Below are 18,913 nucleotides of genomic sequence, written 5' to 3'. Positions count from 1 at the left end.
AGAGAGAGAGAAAAAGAGAGAGAGGGAGAGAGAAAGAGAGGGGTGCAGATAACGGGAGGGGAAAACCTCCTCACCAGTAAAGATGATGTCAGTCTCTGCAGCTGAGCCCCCAGTCCCCGACACACAGAGCTGAACACTCCAGCCCCGGTCTGACACACAGACAGAGAGAGAAGGAGAGGAGAGAAAAGGGGAGAAGAAAACCGGATAGACAGAATGAATGGAATCAAGCAGGTGCGTATACAGAGTCACTGTCTACCGGTATTTTATTTGGTGTTCATTCATTTGTGTTCATTCATTGACATGAATGCCTTTTGTTTGTTATGTGTTGATGGTTTGAAGTTTTCAGACCCTGGCACAGATTGACAGGAGTGGGATCTGGAATCTGCTTCATCTATGTTATCTTCACCGTTACTGTAATTATTTTCTGTCACAGCGTGTGTGTGTATGTGTGTGTGGGGGAGGGTGTGTGTGTGTGTGTGTGCGTGTGTGTGTGGGGGGGGGGGATGGAGAGGGGGTGTGGGTGTTTGCACATGTGTGTGTGTGTGGTGGGGGGTGGGGGGGTGTTTGCACATGTGTGTGTGCATATACAGTATGCGCCTGTGTGTGTGTAAGTGTTTTGCACAAATTAATGTGTGCGTGTCTGTGTGTCTGTGTGCTTGTGTTTGCGCTTGTGTGTGTGGCTATTCACCTTAGAGTTAAGGGCACTGTCATTAACGGAATGTTTTCAATTAACAGATGACTCATTTGCCTCTATTTCAATCCTCTACGGGGATTAAAGAGCTTGAATAATTCACGTCTAATCAGATACAGAGTCTTAAAGCTGAAAAGAGGACAATGAGAAGGATATCATAGCCCATGCTGCGTGGTATTTGTAAGAAGGGGATGGTTAGTACCAGAGTCTTATATTATCTATCTAAGGCTCTGGTTAGTACTGTGAATGTGCACCAGTGGAGGAGAGTGGATTTTAGAGTTGTTGTGTCACAGAGCGTGTGCCGTAACAGGTCGTGGATGTGCGGGGTGAGAGAGTGCTGTGTGTTGTGGGATACTGCTGGTCAGACAGGTGTCACAACTGTAGTGGTGAGTCATCTTGTTGCACATGGCATTTCGTCCATTGCTCGTAGCCTCTCCTGCTACAATTTCTGTTTGCAAAAGTTTGTGACTGTTCTAGGCATATTGAACGTATTAAACATAGACTTTGGAAATCTCACAGCCAGACAGTCAGTCAGTCGTCCATTCACAGTGTGTTGGTAAACCATTTAGTTAGTCACAGCATACAGTACATTACACTTTCTGAGAGGCTCGGAGAGAGATTCACACTGAAAATCTTATCATGTCACATCACATTTCCGATCCTTTGAAATTCTCTGTGATGGCCATGGAGAAACAGTGAACAGAGAATGTGGGGTGTGGGTGTGGGTGTGTGACGACGGTAGAGTGGTGTGTGACGACGGTAGAGTGGTGTGTGGGGCAAGGGAAGAGGGGTGGGTGGGGCAAAGGAAGAGGGGTGGGTGGGGCATGGGAAGAGGAGTGGGTGGGGCAAGGGAAGAGGGGTGGGTGGGGCAAAGGAAGAGGGGTGGGTGGGGCATGGGAAGAGGGGTGGGTGGGGCAAGGGAAGAGGGGTGGGTGAGGCAAGGGAAGAGGGGTGGGTGAGGCAAAGGAAGAGGGGGGGGGGCAAGGGAAGAGGGGTGGGTGGGGCAAAGGAAGAGGGGTGGGTGGGGCAAAGGAAGAGGGGTGGGTGGGGCAAGGGAAGAGGGGTGGGTGGGGCAAGGGAAACTTTATTTTAGAAACTTTTTAGAAAAGCACACACACACACAAACACACAAACCCACGCGCACACACACGTACGCGCGCGCGCACACACACACACAAACCCACGCACACACACGTGAACGCACGCATGCACGCACGCACGCACACACACACACACACACACACACATAGCATAGCCCCTGCAAAGCGACCCCATTTATTTATCCTGCTAAACCTATAACAAACAACCACTAGTAGCTACTGTGCACCGTCTGTTCCTCTGCTGTAAGTAACTGACAAAATAAAAAATATTCTTGTATATTCTTGTATAGGGACCCCAGGCTCCCCACTGAGATGATATTAATTAGAAGATCCAACAGATATCTGGCTGGGCTCTAATGTGTTTTATTATTCTGTGTTCTAACAAACTATGCTGACCTGATGTTGCTCCATTTTTACAACCTTCATCTATTTATTCATCTCCTTGTTCATTTTGATGCTGTTATACTGCTGTAAACACCCTACTTACTTTGAATCCTGTTTTCAGACGTGAGTTCCAAGGGAGCTTTTCCTGTGTAGTTACTCATCTACTCCCTCTGTATGAAGATTTTACCGGGGCAGCGCGAGTGTTTTGATGGTTGTCGAGCTGAGTTAGTTTTACATCTTGATTTCAAAGACTCCTTTGTCTCCTTTGTTCATGCCGGGGGAACTTGTTAGTATTGCATTATTCATACTTTATTCTTTGTGTGTTTTAATACAATGTAGTGATTTCAGAGACATCATCCTAGTAAAGAAACATCATTAACTTCTGTGATGTAGCACGGAGGGTTCTCCCTTATGCAGAGAATGATTTACAAATCGATCGTTCAGTTAATTTGGTCCTTCACACTGCAGCTCTCTCTCTCCATCTCTCTCTCACTGTACCTGTAAAAGCTGGAGCCCCAAAATCCCGATAGAGGCGACCTCTTAGCCCTTCAGCCTTCATGTCATTACCGCTGACCAGCAGCTAGCCTCTATCTAGCCCTGATCTCCCGACCTCCCTCAGTGGCTCGCCTCTATCTAGCCCTGATCTCCCGACCTCCCTCAGTGGCAGCCAGCCAGAAGCCAACAACATACCACACCACACTGCCAGAGAAACAGGAGAGGAGAGGGAGAGAAGGGAAGAGAAAAGAAGAGGGGAGAGAGAAGGGAGAGATAGAGTAGGAGAGATAGGGAGGGTAGGAGAGGAGGGAGAGATAGAGAGGGTAGGAGAGGAGGGAGAGATAGAGAGGGTAGGAGAGGAGGGAGAGATAGAGAGGGTAGGAGAGAAGGGAGAGATAGGGTAGGAGAGGAGGGAGAGATAGGGTAGGAGAGAAGGGAGAGATAGAGAGGGTAGGAGAGGAGGGAGAGATAGAGAGGGTAGGAGAGGAGGGAGAGATAGAGAGGGGGAAAGAGAGATAAAAGCGAGGTGAGTACGAGACGAAAGGATTAGGAGAGAGAAAGGAGAAAGAGGAGGAGAGAGGGAGTGGGGCAAGAGGAGGAGAAGGGGGAGAATGAGTGAGGAAGAGAGCTACAGTAGAGAGAAAGGGAGATCAAGAGAATTGGGAAAGGTAGAGAGAATGACATAGTAAGGGAGATAGAGAAAGGCATGGAGAAAGAAGGAGAGTGGCAGATCAAATGAGAAAGGGAAAGACTGAGCGAGCGAGAGACAGAGAGAGAAATACCATGCTATTTCAAGGCCATGACTTACGGATAATGTCACTCTACTTCAAAGTGCAAAGCGCTCCTGCATGACTGCGCCTCTGGAGAATTCCCTTCCCTCCTAGTTCAGACGATACCAGGAAGCCTGACAACAGGGGGTGTGGTGCTTGCACATTCTATTTGACACGTTTCTATGCTAAATTGTGATGAAAAGTACTTGGTTTCCTTTTAATTGTGTGTTTATCGACCCACAGATGATACAGAGGATAGCTATAGATGCCTAATGAGTCCAATGAATCCAAAGAGGTAATACAGTGAGTAAGTATATTGTATATACATATACACTGAGGTAAATACAGACTGACCAAAATAACAGCCGAGTATGACGAATGTCAGTGTCCACCTGTTACAATTTTGACAGCTCAATTTGACAAACACATTTCCTTGAATATAGTTTTCATCTGTCTTGTTAAATGACTCAAGCCGTGATGTGTGCAATTTTGACATTCAATATAATTCATGTTTTTGTGTGGATCATTTCTTATTAACCTTTGGATACGCTTAAACATAGAGAATGAATTACTCGGCATCCTGACTTTGCAGGATTTTCATGCTATTTTAAGATAGAGCATATTGATATGTTTTGAATGGACCACCTGCAAAGCGAAGAAGGAATGTTGAGAGGAGCACTGATTGAGTTCATATGACTCACTGACCTACTGAGAATCCCATTGGATGAATGGTAACAGTCCACTTACAATAGGGACGCATACCCATAGACAATGGATAGCAATCCATCTAAACACACTGATCTTCCTGCTCTTACTCCTTACGCTGTGAATATCTACGATGGTAAAGTCATCACATTCTCCTCTGGGACACATAATGGTGTGTGAGAGAACCACAGCCTCTTTAAATTGCTCAGAAGCATTTCTATTGTGTTCCCCAGAAGCTAGCTCCTTGAGCTGGAGGTCCTTGAATGAGAAAATAACCTCTCACTTTTCTCCTTGTCTGTCTACCTTCCTGCCTTCCATCTATCTATCATGATTCTCTCGTTCCCTCTACACTCTCAGGTTGCTGGGTAATTCCGTGGATGACGTGAGAAGGTCAGAGGAGCCCCTCTCCACCCCGCCCCCGTGTCCCTCTCAGCCTATCTGCCGCTGTGTCCTATGGCTTTTTATTCCTATGTGATGACAGAATGGGCTCATGTAGGGATAGAAGCCACTTAACACACGGCGAGAGAGCGACATGAAAAAAACTGGAAGTGATCCAGTCCTAGTTGGCCCGTCCCATACGCCTGGTACATATGGTTTGATTAATGTTCCCTGCTTCTGATTTCATGTTCCCTGAAGTTAAGCTACATTTGTGCTCATCCTTCAGATAACGAGTTAGCTCATTGAAGTGCTCAGAGAAGAGGGAGTCAGACGCTGTTATGGTTGTCAGTGCACCTGTTTTTGCTTCCAGGCACAAACAGCCTTTCCTGTTTCCAATTTCTGATGCGTTGGTGACAGCGGCGGTCTCCAGAGATGGATGTTGGAAAATTTTCAAAATACGTCATAAACCAAAGGAAGAAACAAGCAAGGAGAAACCAATGCAGATTTTTAATAACCACTTTAAAAGAGGCACTAAGTGAACCACTTTACAATACAAGAGGCATTGTATTTCCATTTCTTTTCTCTCTTACTCTCCCACTTTGATTCTGTTGCACATTATTAAAATAAAACTTTAACATTGAGCATTGCACCAGGAAATCATCTACCTACAACAACATACTATATAAGATACATATAAACAAGATAAAGCACCTTTTTTGTGCTAGTAAATAATATTCATAATTAAACAGTTGGAGGACAGACGGAGGACTGAGTGTGTGTTTTGTGTGTGGTAGTATCAGTGCATGGGAGGAGCTCCTAAAACAGGTCTCAGGACTGTGAATAGTCCTTGGATACACCTGAGTTCGTACAGATGGAAGCTTTCCTAATTTCCTTTCCTAAAGACCTACAGATGAATACTTTTTTGGAGGAGGTTTTACACAGTCATTTTACATAAAAACAAAAGAAACTACAGAGAATCAGCACAAACATTTGGCTACAGATCTCATGTTCCCTTCAGATAGAGGACATTGGCGTTCACATTACAATAACAAATAACATAGCACCAGTTAATGTTTATACAAAGGCTAATACAATGAATGTCAATGCAGTACAGTAAGGTAACAATAATACAAAAGGAGTAATTATTTGAGAAGCAAAAGGTGCACTGACAGTTTAAATCAGTTGGGATGAAATTTGGTCCTGTTGCATAAAAAAAACAATATCCTCTATGAACACTTTGTGATTGTGAAACTTTCATGCATTATTTTAAAATATTATTAAAAGTAAAGTTTTATTTTCAAGTATAATTTTTTTCTTTCATTTTTCTAATGAAATATAATCTCTGAAAAATATAATGTTCAACATAAGAATAGCAGGAATTAGTCAATGATTTGCCTTACTAGCATTTTCATTCTAGATTCATAAAATCATCTCTGCCATTAGTCCTCACGTTTGTGTTATAACAACACATTTACAAGAGAAGAAGACATAAAGTGACAACATAAGTATTTAGACAAACATTTCACAGAGGAGATCCATGCTATCTCATTCATGGTCATGAAATGTCTTTTCAGTCTTTTAGTCACCCCCCCCCCCCCCCCCCCTCAGTTTATTGATTCTGAAGTGTCCTTCCTCAAAGGAATCTTAAAACTGGTGAGCTTTTGGCCAAACAGCTGGCTCAGGAGGTTGTTCTGAGACTCTGCTGTCCTATAGGAGTGGCTCTCCATGGACCTCACCCCTGCCCTTGGCCTAGACTTATTCAAGGAATTGTTCATAGGAGGCGCTGGCACTTTAGAAGCTGGGGAATGAAGAGCCCGTCCAAGAGGCCCCTTTTTGGCTTTGTAATCCCCATTAAGATGATGCACCATCTCTGCTTTCTTTGGCGTGCAGTTATCGAGGAAGCTTCTCTTTGGTTGAAGGCCTAAACTCCCTGATGTTTTGTGCTTAGAGACTATTTTGTTGCTGACCACATCATCTCTAACGGAAGAGAGCACCGGGTAGTCGCTGGGGCCGTCTGATTTCCTGTGAACCGCCGGACTCTCGCACTTGCTAGGTCGGAATTTATTTCTGGCCTTGACGTCGACACCAAGGTTCTCCCGTGTGGCAGGAGAGGAGACCCTCTGTAAACTGTAAGGTGACCTCATCTCCTTTCTCTTCTTCTGTTCTTTTCTCACAGAGTCTTTGTCCTCGCTGGAGGCCGAGCACTGGGAAGTGAGCTTGGTGTGGTGGACTGGTGTTGACTCCATAGCCCTGGGGCTGTTGTTGGAGCGGTGTTTATTAATGCTTTCACTGGGCTTATGTGTGGAGGCTTTGTCCTTTTGCTTGTTGTCATGGCTGTGAGTGCTGGTTGACTGTTGCCCTTGCTCATCCTCCCTCATTTGGTACATCACAATGGTAGATACCTTATGCTTTGTAGGAGGATGGTGAAGGTCATGTGAATAGGGTGTATTTGAGCTAACATGCAACTCCTCATCCGATGCTGTTGCATCTCTCCTCTTTATCTTCTTCCCTTCAGCTTCTGCAGTGCTAGTCTGTGTGCTGCTCTCCAGAGTGCTCTGATTATCATCTGCGAAACAATCCCTCTTCTCTTCAGGTGTAATGCTCTCAAATGGATTGTCCTCTTCCTTCACATCACATGGATCTGTGAATGATTTGCCATCCGCCTCACCAATGTCTCTAACAGGCAGCTTTGACGAAGGACTGGGAACAATGTCCTCTGTTTTGGGTGTAGCGGTGGAGAGACCTTCCGAGCCCAGGTGAAACGTACAAGGCTCCAGCTCTACCAGCTCTACCAGCATGTCAGTGTATTCCTCAGCCATTTCCTCAGTCTTCACACTGGCATCATTTTCAGTGTGATATTCACCTGCACTGGTCTGTGTGTGTACAGAGGGTTTCAGAACTGGCATCTCAGCACTCCGATTTAAGTGCAGTGAGGCTATGCTGGCGATGCCACTGTCAGAGCTGTTCTCTTGTAGACTGTCAGTGAGAATCTTTCTCTTTTTGCTTGCTGGCAATTCACATTCATCGTTCTCTTTGGAGGCAGATGTTTTGATAGGTCTGAGAACTCCTCTGAACTTAAAGATCTTATTCCCTCCTGACAAGTGCTTTTCCATGTGTCGGTCAAACTGCTCTTTCTTAGAGAAGGTGTAGTTGCAGGTGCTGCAGATGAAAGATTTCTTGATCACATGCATGACGTCTGCACACAGCTCACAGGTGTAGAGGGTTGTATGCTTTGAGTCAAGCGCATCCATCTCTTCATGCTCACTTTTCAGATGCTCTTTTAGTTCCTGTGGCTCTTGATAGGTCACTGGGCATTTGTGGCACAGGAAAATTTTATTTAAGTTGTGCACAACTAGATGTCTCTGAAGCTTGAAGGGTTTGGGGAACTGCTTGCCACAGTGGTGACAGTCTCTCGAGGGGTCTTTACAGTTGGGGTGCATCTCCACATTCTTTGGCGCCATCTCTGTTTTGTGCAGAACCTCAACTGGCAACAGCATGCTAGATTTCCCCACTTTTTCAATGTTCCCTTTAGGCTTGACAACTTTGGGCTGAGCTACCTCTGTAGTTTTCACCTCCTGCCCGGTGGTTTCTACTATGGATGGTTTCTCCTTGTTGGAGACCTTATTGGACTCTCTGCTGGCCTTGCTAGGGCGGCGTTGCATGATGGAAGTGATAAAGTTCTTCACGGCTGACTCCTGCATGCCAGAGCCCGGCAGACTCCCCAGGATAGCGCTGTGTGACTGGCCCTTGCGGGCAAACTGCGTGGCATGCTCCCGTAAGTGCTCATTGTACATCCACACGTCCGATATCTCCTTCAGGCACATACCACAGGTCCAGATGCCAGCCTTGTTCTTGGCGTGTTTCTCCCTCAAGTGGTCCCTCAGCTGCTCCCGGGAGCTGAACTTGCGCTGGACGCACATGTAGCAGGTGGGAGGTGGAGAGGGGTTGTGGGACAGCTTGTGGAAGTTAAGCTCCCCCAGGGTTAGGAACCAGGTGAAGCACACCTTGCACTTGTAATGTTTTTCCTTGATCTTTAAGCCGCCCTCTTGTCGTTTTCTTCCTCTGCGCTCTGTGAGCTTTTTGGGCTTTGCAGTGTCTCTGGTCTGTGCATCATCAGTGCCAATGGGTCCAGCTAATGGGATGTCCTTGTTCGAGTCAAATAATTGAATTTCGGGTAGCTGGAATGTGGTATTGAGGTTTGGGATGTCAATGCTGTGGAAAGGAGACATGTTGTCTGTAGCACATGGCTCTTCGGGATAAGGTGCAGAAGGGGCTATGATAGGAAGAGGATGTTGTGGGGTTGGGACTTCTGCTTTACAGGAAGTTGGGTCAGAGGAGATCACAGCATCTGTAACAAGGTCGTTGGAGGCACTCCATGCCAATGATGCTTTGTCGATAGTGCTCTCAGGTGGGCATAGGAAGGCACTGCCATGCTTCACAGTATTCTCATGAATGTCTTTGTGATCTGTTGTGTCTCGTTTCATGTTACATACTTTCTTGGAATCACACTTTAAAGTGCTATTATGACACATGTTCAACATGATAGCATCATCAATGGATATCGTTTCATATTTACAAGGTTCATTTTGATTGTTGACAAACGTTCGGTCCAAATGATTTTCTCTATAGTCATCTTTCTTTTCCAGATACAGGTCAGGAGGAGGATGGTCTTGAACTAATGATGAATCGGGTGATAGTTTCTGCTTCTTGTTCTTCTTGCCATAAACCTTTGCACACTTTTTCCTTTTCAGTTCCACGTTTCTAGAGGGGAATAACTGTGAGAATGTGCTTTCGTCATCAAGGAAAGCATTCAAATTAGGGATTAGTCCAGGAGGGCTTGCAGGAGAAGATTTAAAACAGGTGAGATTCTCCACTTCATCTGTTGGGCCACTGTTTTTCTCACATTCAATCTTTACTGCAACCTCTCCCAGTATCTCTGTGGAAAGACTCTGGTCTGAAGTCTGTTGCTCACATGCCTCTTTTGTGTCATACGAATTCTCTCTAGATGTATCATACTCCCTACTAACATCCTCACTTACAGATACTCCATAATCGCTTCCAACATCCATACTCACATCTGCTAGGCCATTGACAATCTCTGACAAATTTGTGCCTTTCCCCTCTGTATCCGTGTTGCTTTGAATCAAGTCCATATCTTGGGTGAGTATATTTGTAACCTTTATTGGAGACATGGGTATCTGTTCAATGCCACTGTTACTTGTTACAGCAAATGGGACATCCTGTTGCTCTGTAAATTTGTGTTTAACACTAGAATTGATTATGTCTTGTTTCTCAGGTGACTTGCAGTATTCTTGCTTTAGCCGGGTTTGGAATTCAGGAGTAATTGTCTGTAATAAGTCTGTTTTCTCATTCACCTCATTGTTTTTGTTCTTCTGTGGTTTGTAGCTTTTCTTGGCTTTTGTCAATTGAGGAGGCATTTGCTGAACTATGTCATCAACTGACTTTGCCATATTTGTTTCACCTGTGGTGTCCTCCAGGATTACATCTGTTTCTCCTTGTTTGGTTATGAAGTTGCTATTACTTGTCTCATGGCAGTGATTGTCAGAGACATCATTGCTTTCTGTTTGCAAACAGGTCTGTGGAACGAGGAGCTCTAGATCAACTTTATGTTCTGTTTCTATAGAGTTGGATGTTTGGTAACTGTGTAGACTCCCTTGATGATTTGCATTTTCCAAATGTGGGCTTCTTTCAGTCCTGATCAAATGTTTCATGGCCTTGTGTCTCTTTAATCCTGGCACCGTCCGGAAAAACAGGGCACATATCTCACACAGATTTGTCTTTTTCTGCATGGTTTCTTCCTCTTGCTTGTGGTTTGCTGAGCACTGACCTTCCTCCACTGTTAGAGATTCTATTTGGTCTGATGGTAATGGGGTTGGCTCATTCTCAGAGATGATCAGTGGTTTGGGAGTGAGCTGATCATCTGAGATCTCCTTTATCAAAGGATGGGTGTTCTGCTCACTATGGACCTCATTGATATCTAGGACTTCTGGCAGCACCTCTCGATCCACTCTTTTTACCAAGTCAACATGTAAGTCCAAATAGTCAATGGTTTGAAGGGGAACCGGGCAAATGTCCAAATCCTCCTGTATATCACCAATGGACTGAGCAGTGCTCTGAGAAGGGAGAACCAATAAAATTAATGGGAATGTTATGTCATTTTGGATGCTGCTCTTGTTCAAAGATTCATCTGGTGGACTTAGCTTGGCTGTATGGTGTGGACTCAAAGGTGACTCTGTGTATATGTCACACATTCTTTTGTCTGACGTCAATGCTGTGTCATCGCTTAGATCAATGTCACACATTGTTTTGTCTGACATCAATGCTGTATCATCACTTAGATCACAAGGTTCACAGTCATCCTTGTGCCTCTGCTTGATGGCTGGCTCATCCTCATCCACGTTGGCTGGGGAGATAGGAGTGTAATCAAACTGACTCAGTTGTGGAGGCTCATCTGGAATGTAATTGTAGTTCAGTGGGCTTAGTTTGAAATCATACAGTGAAACAGAGACTCTCTTCATAAGGGCCTCCATTGCTTCAGATGGCTCTGTTGCAATGGTCAAGGGTAGAGGAGAGGGAATGCAGGCTTCAGTGCTAGAGATTTTACACTCTGTGATTCCGAAGTCCAGTTGAGGAGGACTTACTAAAGAGTACTCCATCTTAGCTGTTATGGTCAATGGGTTATCAATATGCAGTGCTTCTTTGGCATTTAGGTCATCACAGTTTTCTTCCTTAAGAGATTGTGTGTCATGGATTGAGGCTGGGATAGTATCCATATTATTGCATGTGATTGGCTGGGATTGTTCTTGTTCTTGTGTGTCAGGGTTCACCACAGGTGTGTGTGGAGAAGCTGGTAGAACAGGACTGGATGGAGGAGCATCATCTGGAATATTATCCAGCCTTTCGTCCATCTGCAAATCCTCTTTGCGTGGTGAGTGCTGGGAAAATGCCATGAGATGTAAAGGAACTTGTTCCTGAATGTCTTCAACATCTGGAATCTCTTCTATTTGTCTGTGGTTGGCCTCACATTCAGGTTCCTTTTCTGTTTCTGCTTTTTCCTCAAGTGTATGTTCCATGTGTGCATCACTGTCAAGGTCACTGTCATGCTCAGCAATGACCAACATGGTGCTTTCATCATCTGACTCAATGTTGGAAAAGGTTGAGCCGTGGTTACCATACTCTGTATTGGTTTCCGTCAACAGTGAACTGCAAGGCTTATCTGTGACAGTCTCCAAGAAGACATGGGTTGATTGATTGGCAATGTCATTCTCAGGGGCGCTACACCTGAAATGAACTGTACAGCTTATCACCTCATCCTGTATTGTACTGTCAGATTCAATGTTGTCTTCCTCTGTTACACATGCTGTATTGTCCTCCGTCTGTTCATTTGCAGATGGCGAATGACATACACTCTCAGAGTGACTTTGGACATCTATGGATTGTTCCTCAGATGCATTTTCTACCTCTTCAAGCATATTATCCACGTTATCATCAATTTCCTGCTCTGCTAGGTTGGAACCTTTGGAGGGCTGGCTCATATACTTAGTATTACAACTGATGTCCTCCACTAGCTCTTTTGGCTCCTGATGCTCATCAATGGTAGTGTCTAGAAGCTCTGTATGCTCATCAATGGATGTATTTAGAAGCCCTCTGTGCTCATCAATGGAAGTATCTAGAATCTCTGTATGCTCATCAATGGTAGTATGTGGAAGCTCTGGAGGTTCATCAATGGTAGTATGTGGAAGCTCTGGAGGCTCATCAATGGTAGTATGTGGAAGCTCTGGAGGCTCATCAATGGTAGTATGTGGACGCTCTCGATGCTCATCAATGGTAGTATGTGGAAGCTCTGGAGGCTCATCAATGGTAGTATGTGGATGCTCATCAATGGTAGTATGTTGAAGCTCTGGAGGCTCATCAATGGTAGTATGTGGATGCTCTCGATGCTCATCAATGGTAGTATGTGGAAGTTCTGTATGCTCAAGGAGGGCCCTTTTGGCTTCAATGATTTCATCCCCACAGTCCTCTAGCTTATGGTTCTCACAGGTCTCCTTAGTCATTGGTGGATTATCCATTTCAGTGTTTGAGCAGTAATCCGTTTCTATAACACAACTGTCTTCAGTGACTTTGTTCCTGATTGGCATGTCTTTGAATTCTGACCCACTGTCATTGTAAGGTATAGACTCACTTGGCTGCAGAGAAACAATCTCTTTTACAGCAGGTGGAAGCTCTGTGTTTTCAGAGAGAGGAGGCTGTAATTCGAAGTGTGTTGATTCAACGTTCGCCTCATCAGGAATAACCTTTTCATTATGATCTCTACTCTCAGCAGTATCAGCAGATGGAGCTTGGCTTTCATTGAGTACGTGTTCTGGGCTCTTAGGTGAGGTGAGGTTTGGCTCCTCCACTTCAGGTGTGATGGGATCATTTTTGAAAATGGAATCTGATATCACCTCCAGGCTTTTTGTCAGGTTTTCTGCATAGGTCTTACTCTCTAGAATCTCTTCAGATTTCTCTATGGCAGTTCTCTTGTCAACACCCATGCCTTCAACTTTGTGGTCGTCCTGTTGCAGTTGCTCTTTCTCTGCATTTGAGGTTGTGGTTATCATACTGTGTTCACAGTCATCCATCTCACTAAACTGTTCAAGGATACTGGGTACAGCATGGGTTGGAGTATGATGACCCTCCATCAACTCAAACTCAAATGGACTGGACCATGGTAGACCAGGCTCAGCAAAGACATCTGAATGTGGGTCAGACGGCATACTTGACATGCTTTGCACAGGGCAGCCCATATCCAGACCAGTGTCTTCATTCTCAGATTTGTGGTCCAGTCGCAGAGGGCAGAATTTTCTCATCTTCAGCTGCTTTGGAGACTCAGTAAGCAGTGGCGGACTACTCAGCTTGGCTGTCTGGAGCTGATTTTCTAACTCTGTCACAATCCTCTTTATCTCTAGATCTTCTGACACATAACTGTTGAGATTCGCCCTGTAGTCCATTATTTTGTCTGGCAGAGACAAAGGAACATGATTATAATCTGATTTCTTTTCATTTGATTTATCAGAGTTGTCTTTGTATTGGGATATCTCATCTGGTGACATGGTGAAATCAACCATTAGTCCCCAGTCCCTCTGTTCCAAGAAAGGAGAAAGTAAGGATGATGAGCTAAACACCTCCTTTTTGTCATTGGTGGTATCTAAGGAGTTGAAACCTTCTTTGTGTAATGGAATGTCAGTGTAGAGGACATTGTCATATCCTGTCTCTGAGAGGTCCCCAAACATTGACGATGTGTCAAATGAGAGAGGAGACTTCATAAGACTCTGGTCTTGCTCTATGGGGTATGGGATGAGATGGGATGTCTCTTTCTGCGTCAATGGCTGGTGAAATTCAGTTGGAGACAGGCACACTTTCAGCACACTGAAAAGAGGTGTGGACTTGGGGACTACCTCATTGTTGAAAGTCAATGGGTTTTTAATGGAATGGACACTCTCCTTGTGTTCATCAAACGTAGAAATGTCGGATATCTTTGAATGTGGCTGTGTAGATTGCTCTGCTATTCTTTTGTGTACTGATTTTTCGTTTGAGGTTGTTTCATTCTTTCTGAATTTATTATAAGAATGTCCTTCCTTGTTGTCTGTGGCAGGATGTGATGATTGAAGCTGGTGTGATTTGAGATCAGAACTAGTAGATTGAAAATGTATTGATTCCCCTTTGGAGGTCTTGTTGGCTGTCCTTAGTGGTGTGTTTTTGTCAAAACTTGCTATTGTGTCAATTTCTCTACTAAATGAGACATCTTTCTCCCTTGAGGGCACATCTGTGCTTCTGCATTTCTCAAGGTTTTTGACTGCACTCCTCACCTTTGGTAGTGCTGATATTGGATAAACATCTTCAGTATGTGAGTTAGTGATCCTTGAGGCCACTGAATTGTCTTTGTTAGTAGAGTGGAGAGTCTTATCAGCACTATACCTCTTAGTAGATTTGGTGAATGTCAGTGCTAGTTGTGTGCTAGTCTCTTTGCATATCTTTTGTGGAGATCGCTCGTAGGTTCTCTGCTCGGAAGAGTCTTTCCTCCTGATCTCCACTCTTTTCTCCCAGTCTGAGTCTGTGTGGTCAGTGCTTTTGGGGCTATTGATGCTATCGCTGGAGAAACTCACAGACGTGCTGACTTCACTGCTTGTGGATGACCTGCTGCCTCTCCTCCCAAGTATCTGGTTAGAGCCAGGTTTCTCTGGAGATAGGGAGACTTCTTCAGTTTTCTTCACCTGAAAGCACTCTTTTGACTCGTGCCTCCATGCTGCACTGTCCCTGTCGCTCCTAGCCCGCCATTTGCACTCCTTTGTGTAGGTGTACTTGCAGCGGCCACTTTGGCTCAGGCGACCTTGGCTTGCTATCTTCACAGGCTCACACTCGTCATCTGAGTCTGAGACATAGTCATACTCCCCAAACATTGGGTTTGGCACCGTGGGTGTAAGTCTCTCCATCACCAGCGAGAACTGGAGGTTTTTGGTGCCTTTTACATGGAGCTTGTTTAACTTGTTTTTCTGTTGAACTATTTTGTGGATGAGTTCTTTGCTCCAGGTACCGGCACCGGTCCTTTTCCTTTTACTCTCCCTTGCTGCAGTCTTCTGGGTTGGGGAACTCCTGTTTGCAGAGGAGACTTGGGAAGAGGTTGAGCCTCTCAACAAAGAGCTATTCTGGAGATTTCGAACTCCACAACGTTCTGAAAATTTGCTGGATAAGAGGAACCTTGGAGTGTTAATGTTTTCCTCTTCACTTTTGGAGTGTTTTCTTATATCTTTCACTTTATTTTCTTGCTCCCTCGGTTTCTCCCCTGAGGTGATCCTTGAATTTTTATGAGACACTTCTTTTTTTATGTTAATTTTCTCTTCCTGCTCAAAATTCAGAGAAGTCTTCTCAAGGTTGTTTTCTGTGTGCTTGCTGTCTGTCTCAAAGCTCTCAATGTCTGAGTCATAAATATATTTTCCTTGTGTCAGAGACCTGTCATCTTCAGTAGATTGTTTGCTTTTGCTCTCAAAGACCATTGAGTCTTTAGTTTTTAGAGTATGCCTGTTCGACGATACTTTGACAGTGCTTAGGTCATCATCTGCAAATGCATCAATGAAGCTGCTGTCAATCTCTGCATTGTCTGACTGATACCCCAGTCCATTTAGAGCCTCAGTGATTAGGCTATCTAACTTTGCATCCTCTATCTCCAAGTCAGGAAGTGAGACAGGAAGGTTACCTTCCCCAGAGAACAGGTTGAGTTTCATGGGGTCGTCCTTAGAATCCCCTTTTATTTCGCTGTCAGACATGAGTTCTCCGTTCTTATTGAGCCCCAGCAGAGACAGGTGAAGGTCAGATGGACACCTTGCCATGGAGACACTTTGACATAAACTTGTCCCAGAGGATGAAGCTTTTATCATGTCATTGTGAAACTGTGTTGAACTTCCTGGTGTTCTTCTGGTGTCATCCACCTTTTGTGCAAATGCATGCTGTCCACAGTATTGCTTATGGCCAAGGAATGCGGCCAGGTTAGTAAAGTTCTGATCACACTGCTTGCACGTGAGAAGCACGTCCAGTTGGTCAAGGTTTGCCGTGGCTAAAGACGTAGCTAACAGTTGATGTGCAGAGTATGGTGGTGGAGGTGGGTGATGCTCCAACCCAAAGCCCTCCATATAGCCCTTGTTGCCATCCATACTAGGCTTTGGATGTCCGTTGTCGTGCAGGTAGCTCATCATGTCATCTTTTGCCCTCTCTGGGGTGTAAGGCATGTTACGGGAGGCGTCTGAGTGGAAATGATTAGCGTTAGTGCTGAGGTTATCTGTAGGTCCTTGTGCCTTTACTTGGTGCTGGGGATAGAATGGAGGGGGATGCCCAGTCTTTGATATCTGGCTGTCCTCAGAGAGGTTGACAGGGCTTGTTGAGGCTGGGGAGAGTGAAGAACATGTGCTGCTAGAGGCTGGGTTATGGACTGGGGAGGGCGAGGGAGATTCATATGGTGACACCATTATAAGCTCCATTGGTGGGACCTGTAATGGTGGATATCCATGTGTTCTTGATGATGCCCCAGGTACTGATTGATTCATTCCAAAATATATGGGCTTATTCTTGGACTCACAGACCTTTGCCTTACTTGTCTCAACTTTAAAATGTGGTATTGTACTGCAGCCCTGTTTGACACTCTCTTGCCTTGGGTTTGAGAATCCTTTACTAGGTCTATTGTTTAGGAAAGAGCTGGGACTTGTCAGTGAGCCATTCTTATGTGATTTAGTGTCATCCTGCCAGTCAGAGGGTGCTACCAAATAAGTGAGCTTTTGGTTGCTTAGTTGCCTAGACAACTCAATCCTGTTTTGGTTTGGCATGGCAGAAGTGAGGCCTATCTGCTGCCATGGCATCCTACCGCTTTTGGATGTGTTTGGCCTTTGATCTGGCTGGTTCTGAAACTGAAACGTATCATTCATATTAGGATAAGGCATATTGTTTTGGTCAGCTGGTGAAAAGTTCTTATTCAGTCCCTCCCATGAGTGTGGTAAGCTACTATGGGCCTTGGTGTTGATTATTTTGTCAAAAGGCATTGAACCCATGTGGATACTATTGAGTGGAGGGCTGCTGTTGTAGGCTTTGTTTGGAAAGTGCATTTGGGAGCTTGGACCTTGTGCAATATTTTTGGCATGGTGTACACTGCCTTTAATAAGTGTTCTCTGGCTGTCAGCAGCAAAGTCTTTGGAGGGGCAGCTCGTCTTGCTCCCTGAAGCGAGGGCAGCATCCCTATGGCCGAACGCGTCCATGCTCTCTGGCAGGGCACTCTTACCCTTCTCCGACTGCTGGGAGCTGAAGCCAGAGCTCTCACTACTAGCCGAGTCCTCACTCAGGCCCCTGGGGAAGTCCATAGAGGATGCCGCCCCTTGTCGAGCTTGCAGGTACTGTGGTAGCTGTGGAGGATGGGGGTAGGAAGATCTGTCCTCTGGCTGGTCACTATTGAATTGAGTGTTATTCTGAACCCCCTCCTTTCCATCTCCAGATGGCTGAAAGGAAAAAGAGTTATGAGTCACCTGGGAAGAAGCCAAAGAGGAGGAGTCTATATAGTCCTGGGATTGGGGGTTCTGATCAAAGGCAAAAGGGTCTGGGTTTGAGTCCTCCGACAACTTGTATCCGTACTGAAACAGAAAAGACACAGAGCTACCATTCACCTTGTTCGCCTCCTTGAGAACAGTGGATTTTTGTGAGGAAATGCCATAGTTAGCACCGTTAAAAGTCCTCTCTGGAGACTGCCAATCATTGGAGCCACTCAACTGAAAGTCTGGGAAGAGCAGCTGGCTGCTTGGCTGTGAGTTATTATTGTTCACAATTGGGCCTGGTTGCTGCTGCTGGGGTGGGAGTTGGTGGGTGGATGTCCCACCTGTGGTTCCCAGTAGCTGTGAGGTATAGCTTGGGGAGGTGAGGTTGGAAGAGGTCTCCTGGAAGCAGCGGCTGTAGTTGAGTTCCTCCTGCTGCAGCTCGGCCTCTCGCTCTGGTATACTGGGCACGTGGAACCTGTAGCTGCCCGTAACTGGGCTTCGGCTGGCCTCCATCTTCTTGGGTGGCGAGACCTTCTGCTGTGGGTAGGCAATGCCGATAGTAGGGTTGGAACGTGGATTGGTGATGCTGAGTCTGTACAGCTGCTGTGGGTTACCGCGCTCCGACTTCCCCGACCTCTTGCCCTTGTCTCTGCTCCGGCACTTCCCACTGGGGGACTGGGGGCTGCCTTTACCACTGGGCCATGTCCTGTTGCTGGAGAACTTAGGCCGGTTCTGCAGTGACTTGAAGTCTATTTTCCCCGCCTGCTGAGGTCGGATCACAGCCTCGCGCTGCTGAGTATAGTCCCTGTCCTTGTCTACAAACTTGGCTCCTCTGCGGATTGTCCGAGCCTCCACACCTGCACCTGAGAAGTGCTCTGAAGACTCTTTTGTGGCTTTCTCACTGCTGCCGTACTTCTCCAGTGCAGTGCATTCATCCTTCAGTTTGGACTCAGCATCCAGCTTTTTGACAGCATACGTGCGCTGAGTCTCTCCTGCCATGGTGCAGACGAGAGGTGCTGTACAGGCCTGGTCCTCAGAGGCGTTATCTGGGAAGCAGGAGCATGATGAGTCTGGGTGTCTGGAACAAGATGCTGATTCCAGTGGCACAAACGACAGAGATGGGAGGGCGGCTCTCTGCACGATTATCTCTCCGCTCTCATCGTGGACCACTGATCTGGCAGTTTACCGTCTGGGAGTCCTGCAGAGACAGACAGGAAAAAGAGTGGGTCAGATTTCTGAACATCACCACATTTCACATAAACAGTTTAAACACTTTTGCTTTCATTGAGAAGCTTTTCATAAAAAAAGCATGAAATGCAG

At 45.6% G+C, this 18,913-nt stretch overlaps 1 protein-coding gene across 1 annotated transcript in view; it reads right to left on the bottom strand.

The window, feature by feature from the left end:
- Positions 1 to 6,120: 6,120 nt before the first annotated feature.
- Positions 6,121 to 18,913, bottom strand: part of LOC109866989 (uncharacterized) — a 160,836-nt gene continuing 148,043 nt past the window's right edge. The window contains exon 3 of the mRNA XM_031801753.1: positions 6,121 to 18,791. Within this exon, the coding sequence (XP_031657613.1) occupies positions 6,128 to 18,592 (12,465 nt within the window). The 5' untranslated portion in view covers positions 18,593 to 18,791 and the 3' untranslated portion in view covers positions 6,121 to 6,127. The remainder of the gene's footprint in view (positions 18,792 to 18,913) is intronic.

This window comes from Oncorhynchus kisutch, linkage group LG22 (genome assembly GCF_002021735.2).
Source record: "Oncorhynchus kisutch isolate 150728-3 linkage group LG22, Okis_V2, whole genome shotgun sequence".
NCBI classification, from domain to species: domain Eukaryota; kingdom Metazoa; phylum Chordata; class Actinopteri; order Salmoniformes; family Salmonidae; genus Oncorhynchus; species Oncorhynchus kisutch.
The sequence above is the reverse complement of the archived record's forward strand: the minus strand, read 5'-3'. Positions and strand labels throughout refer to the sequence as shown.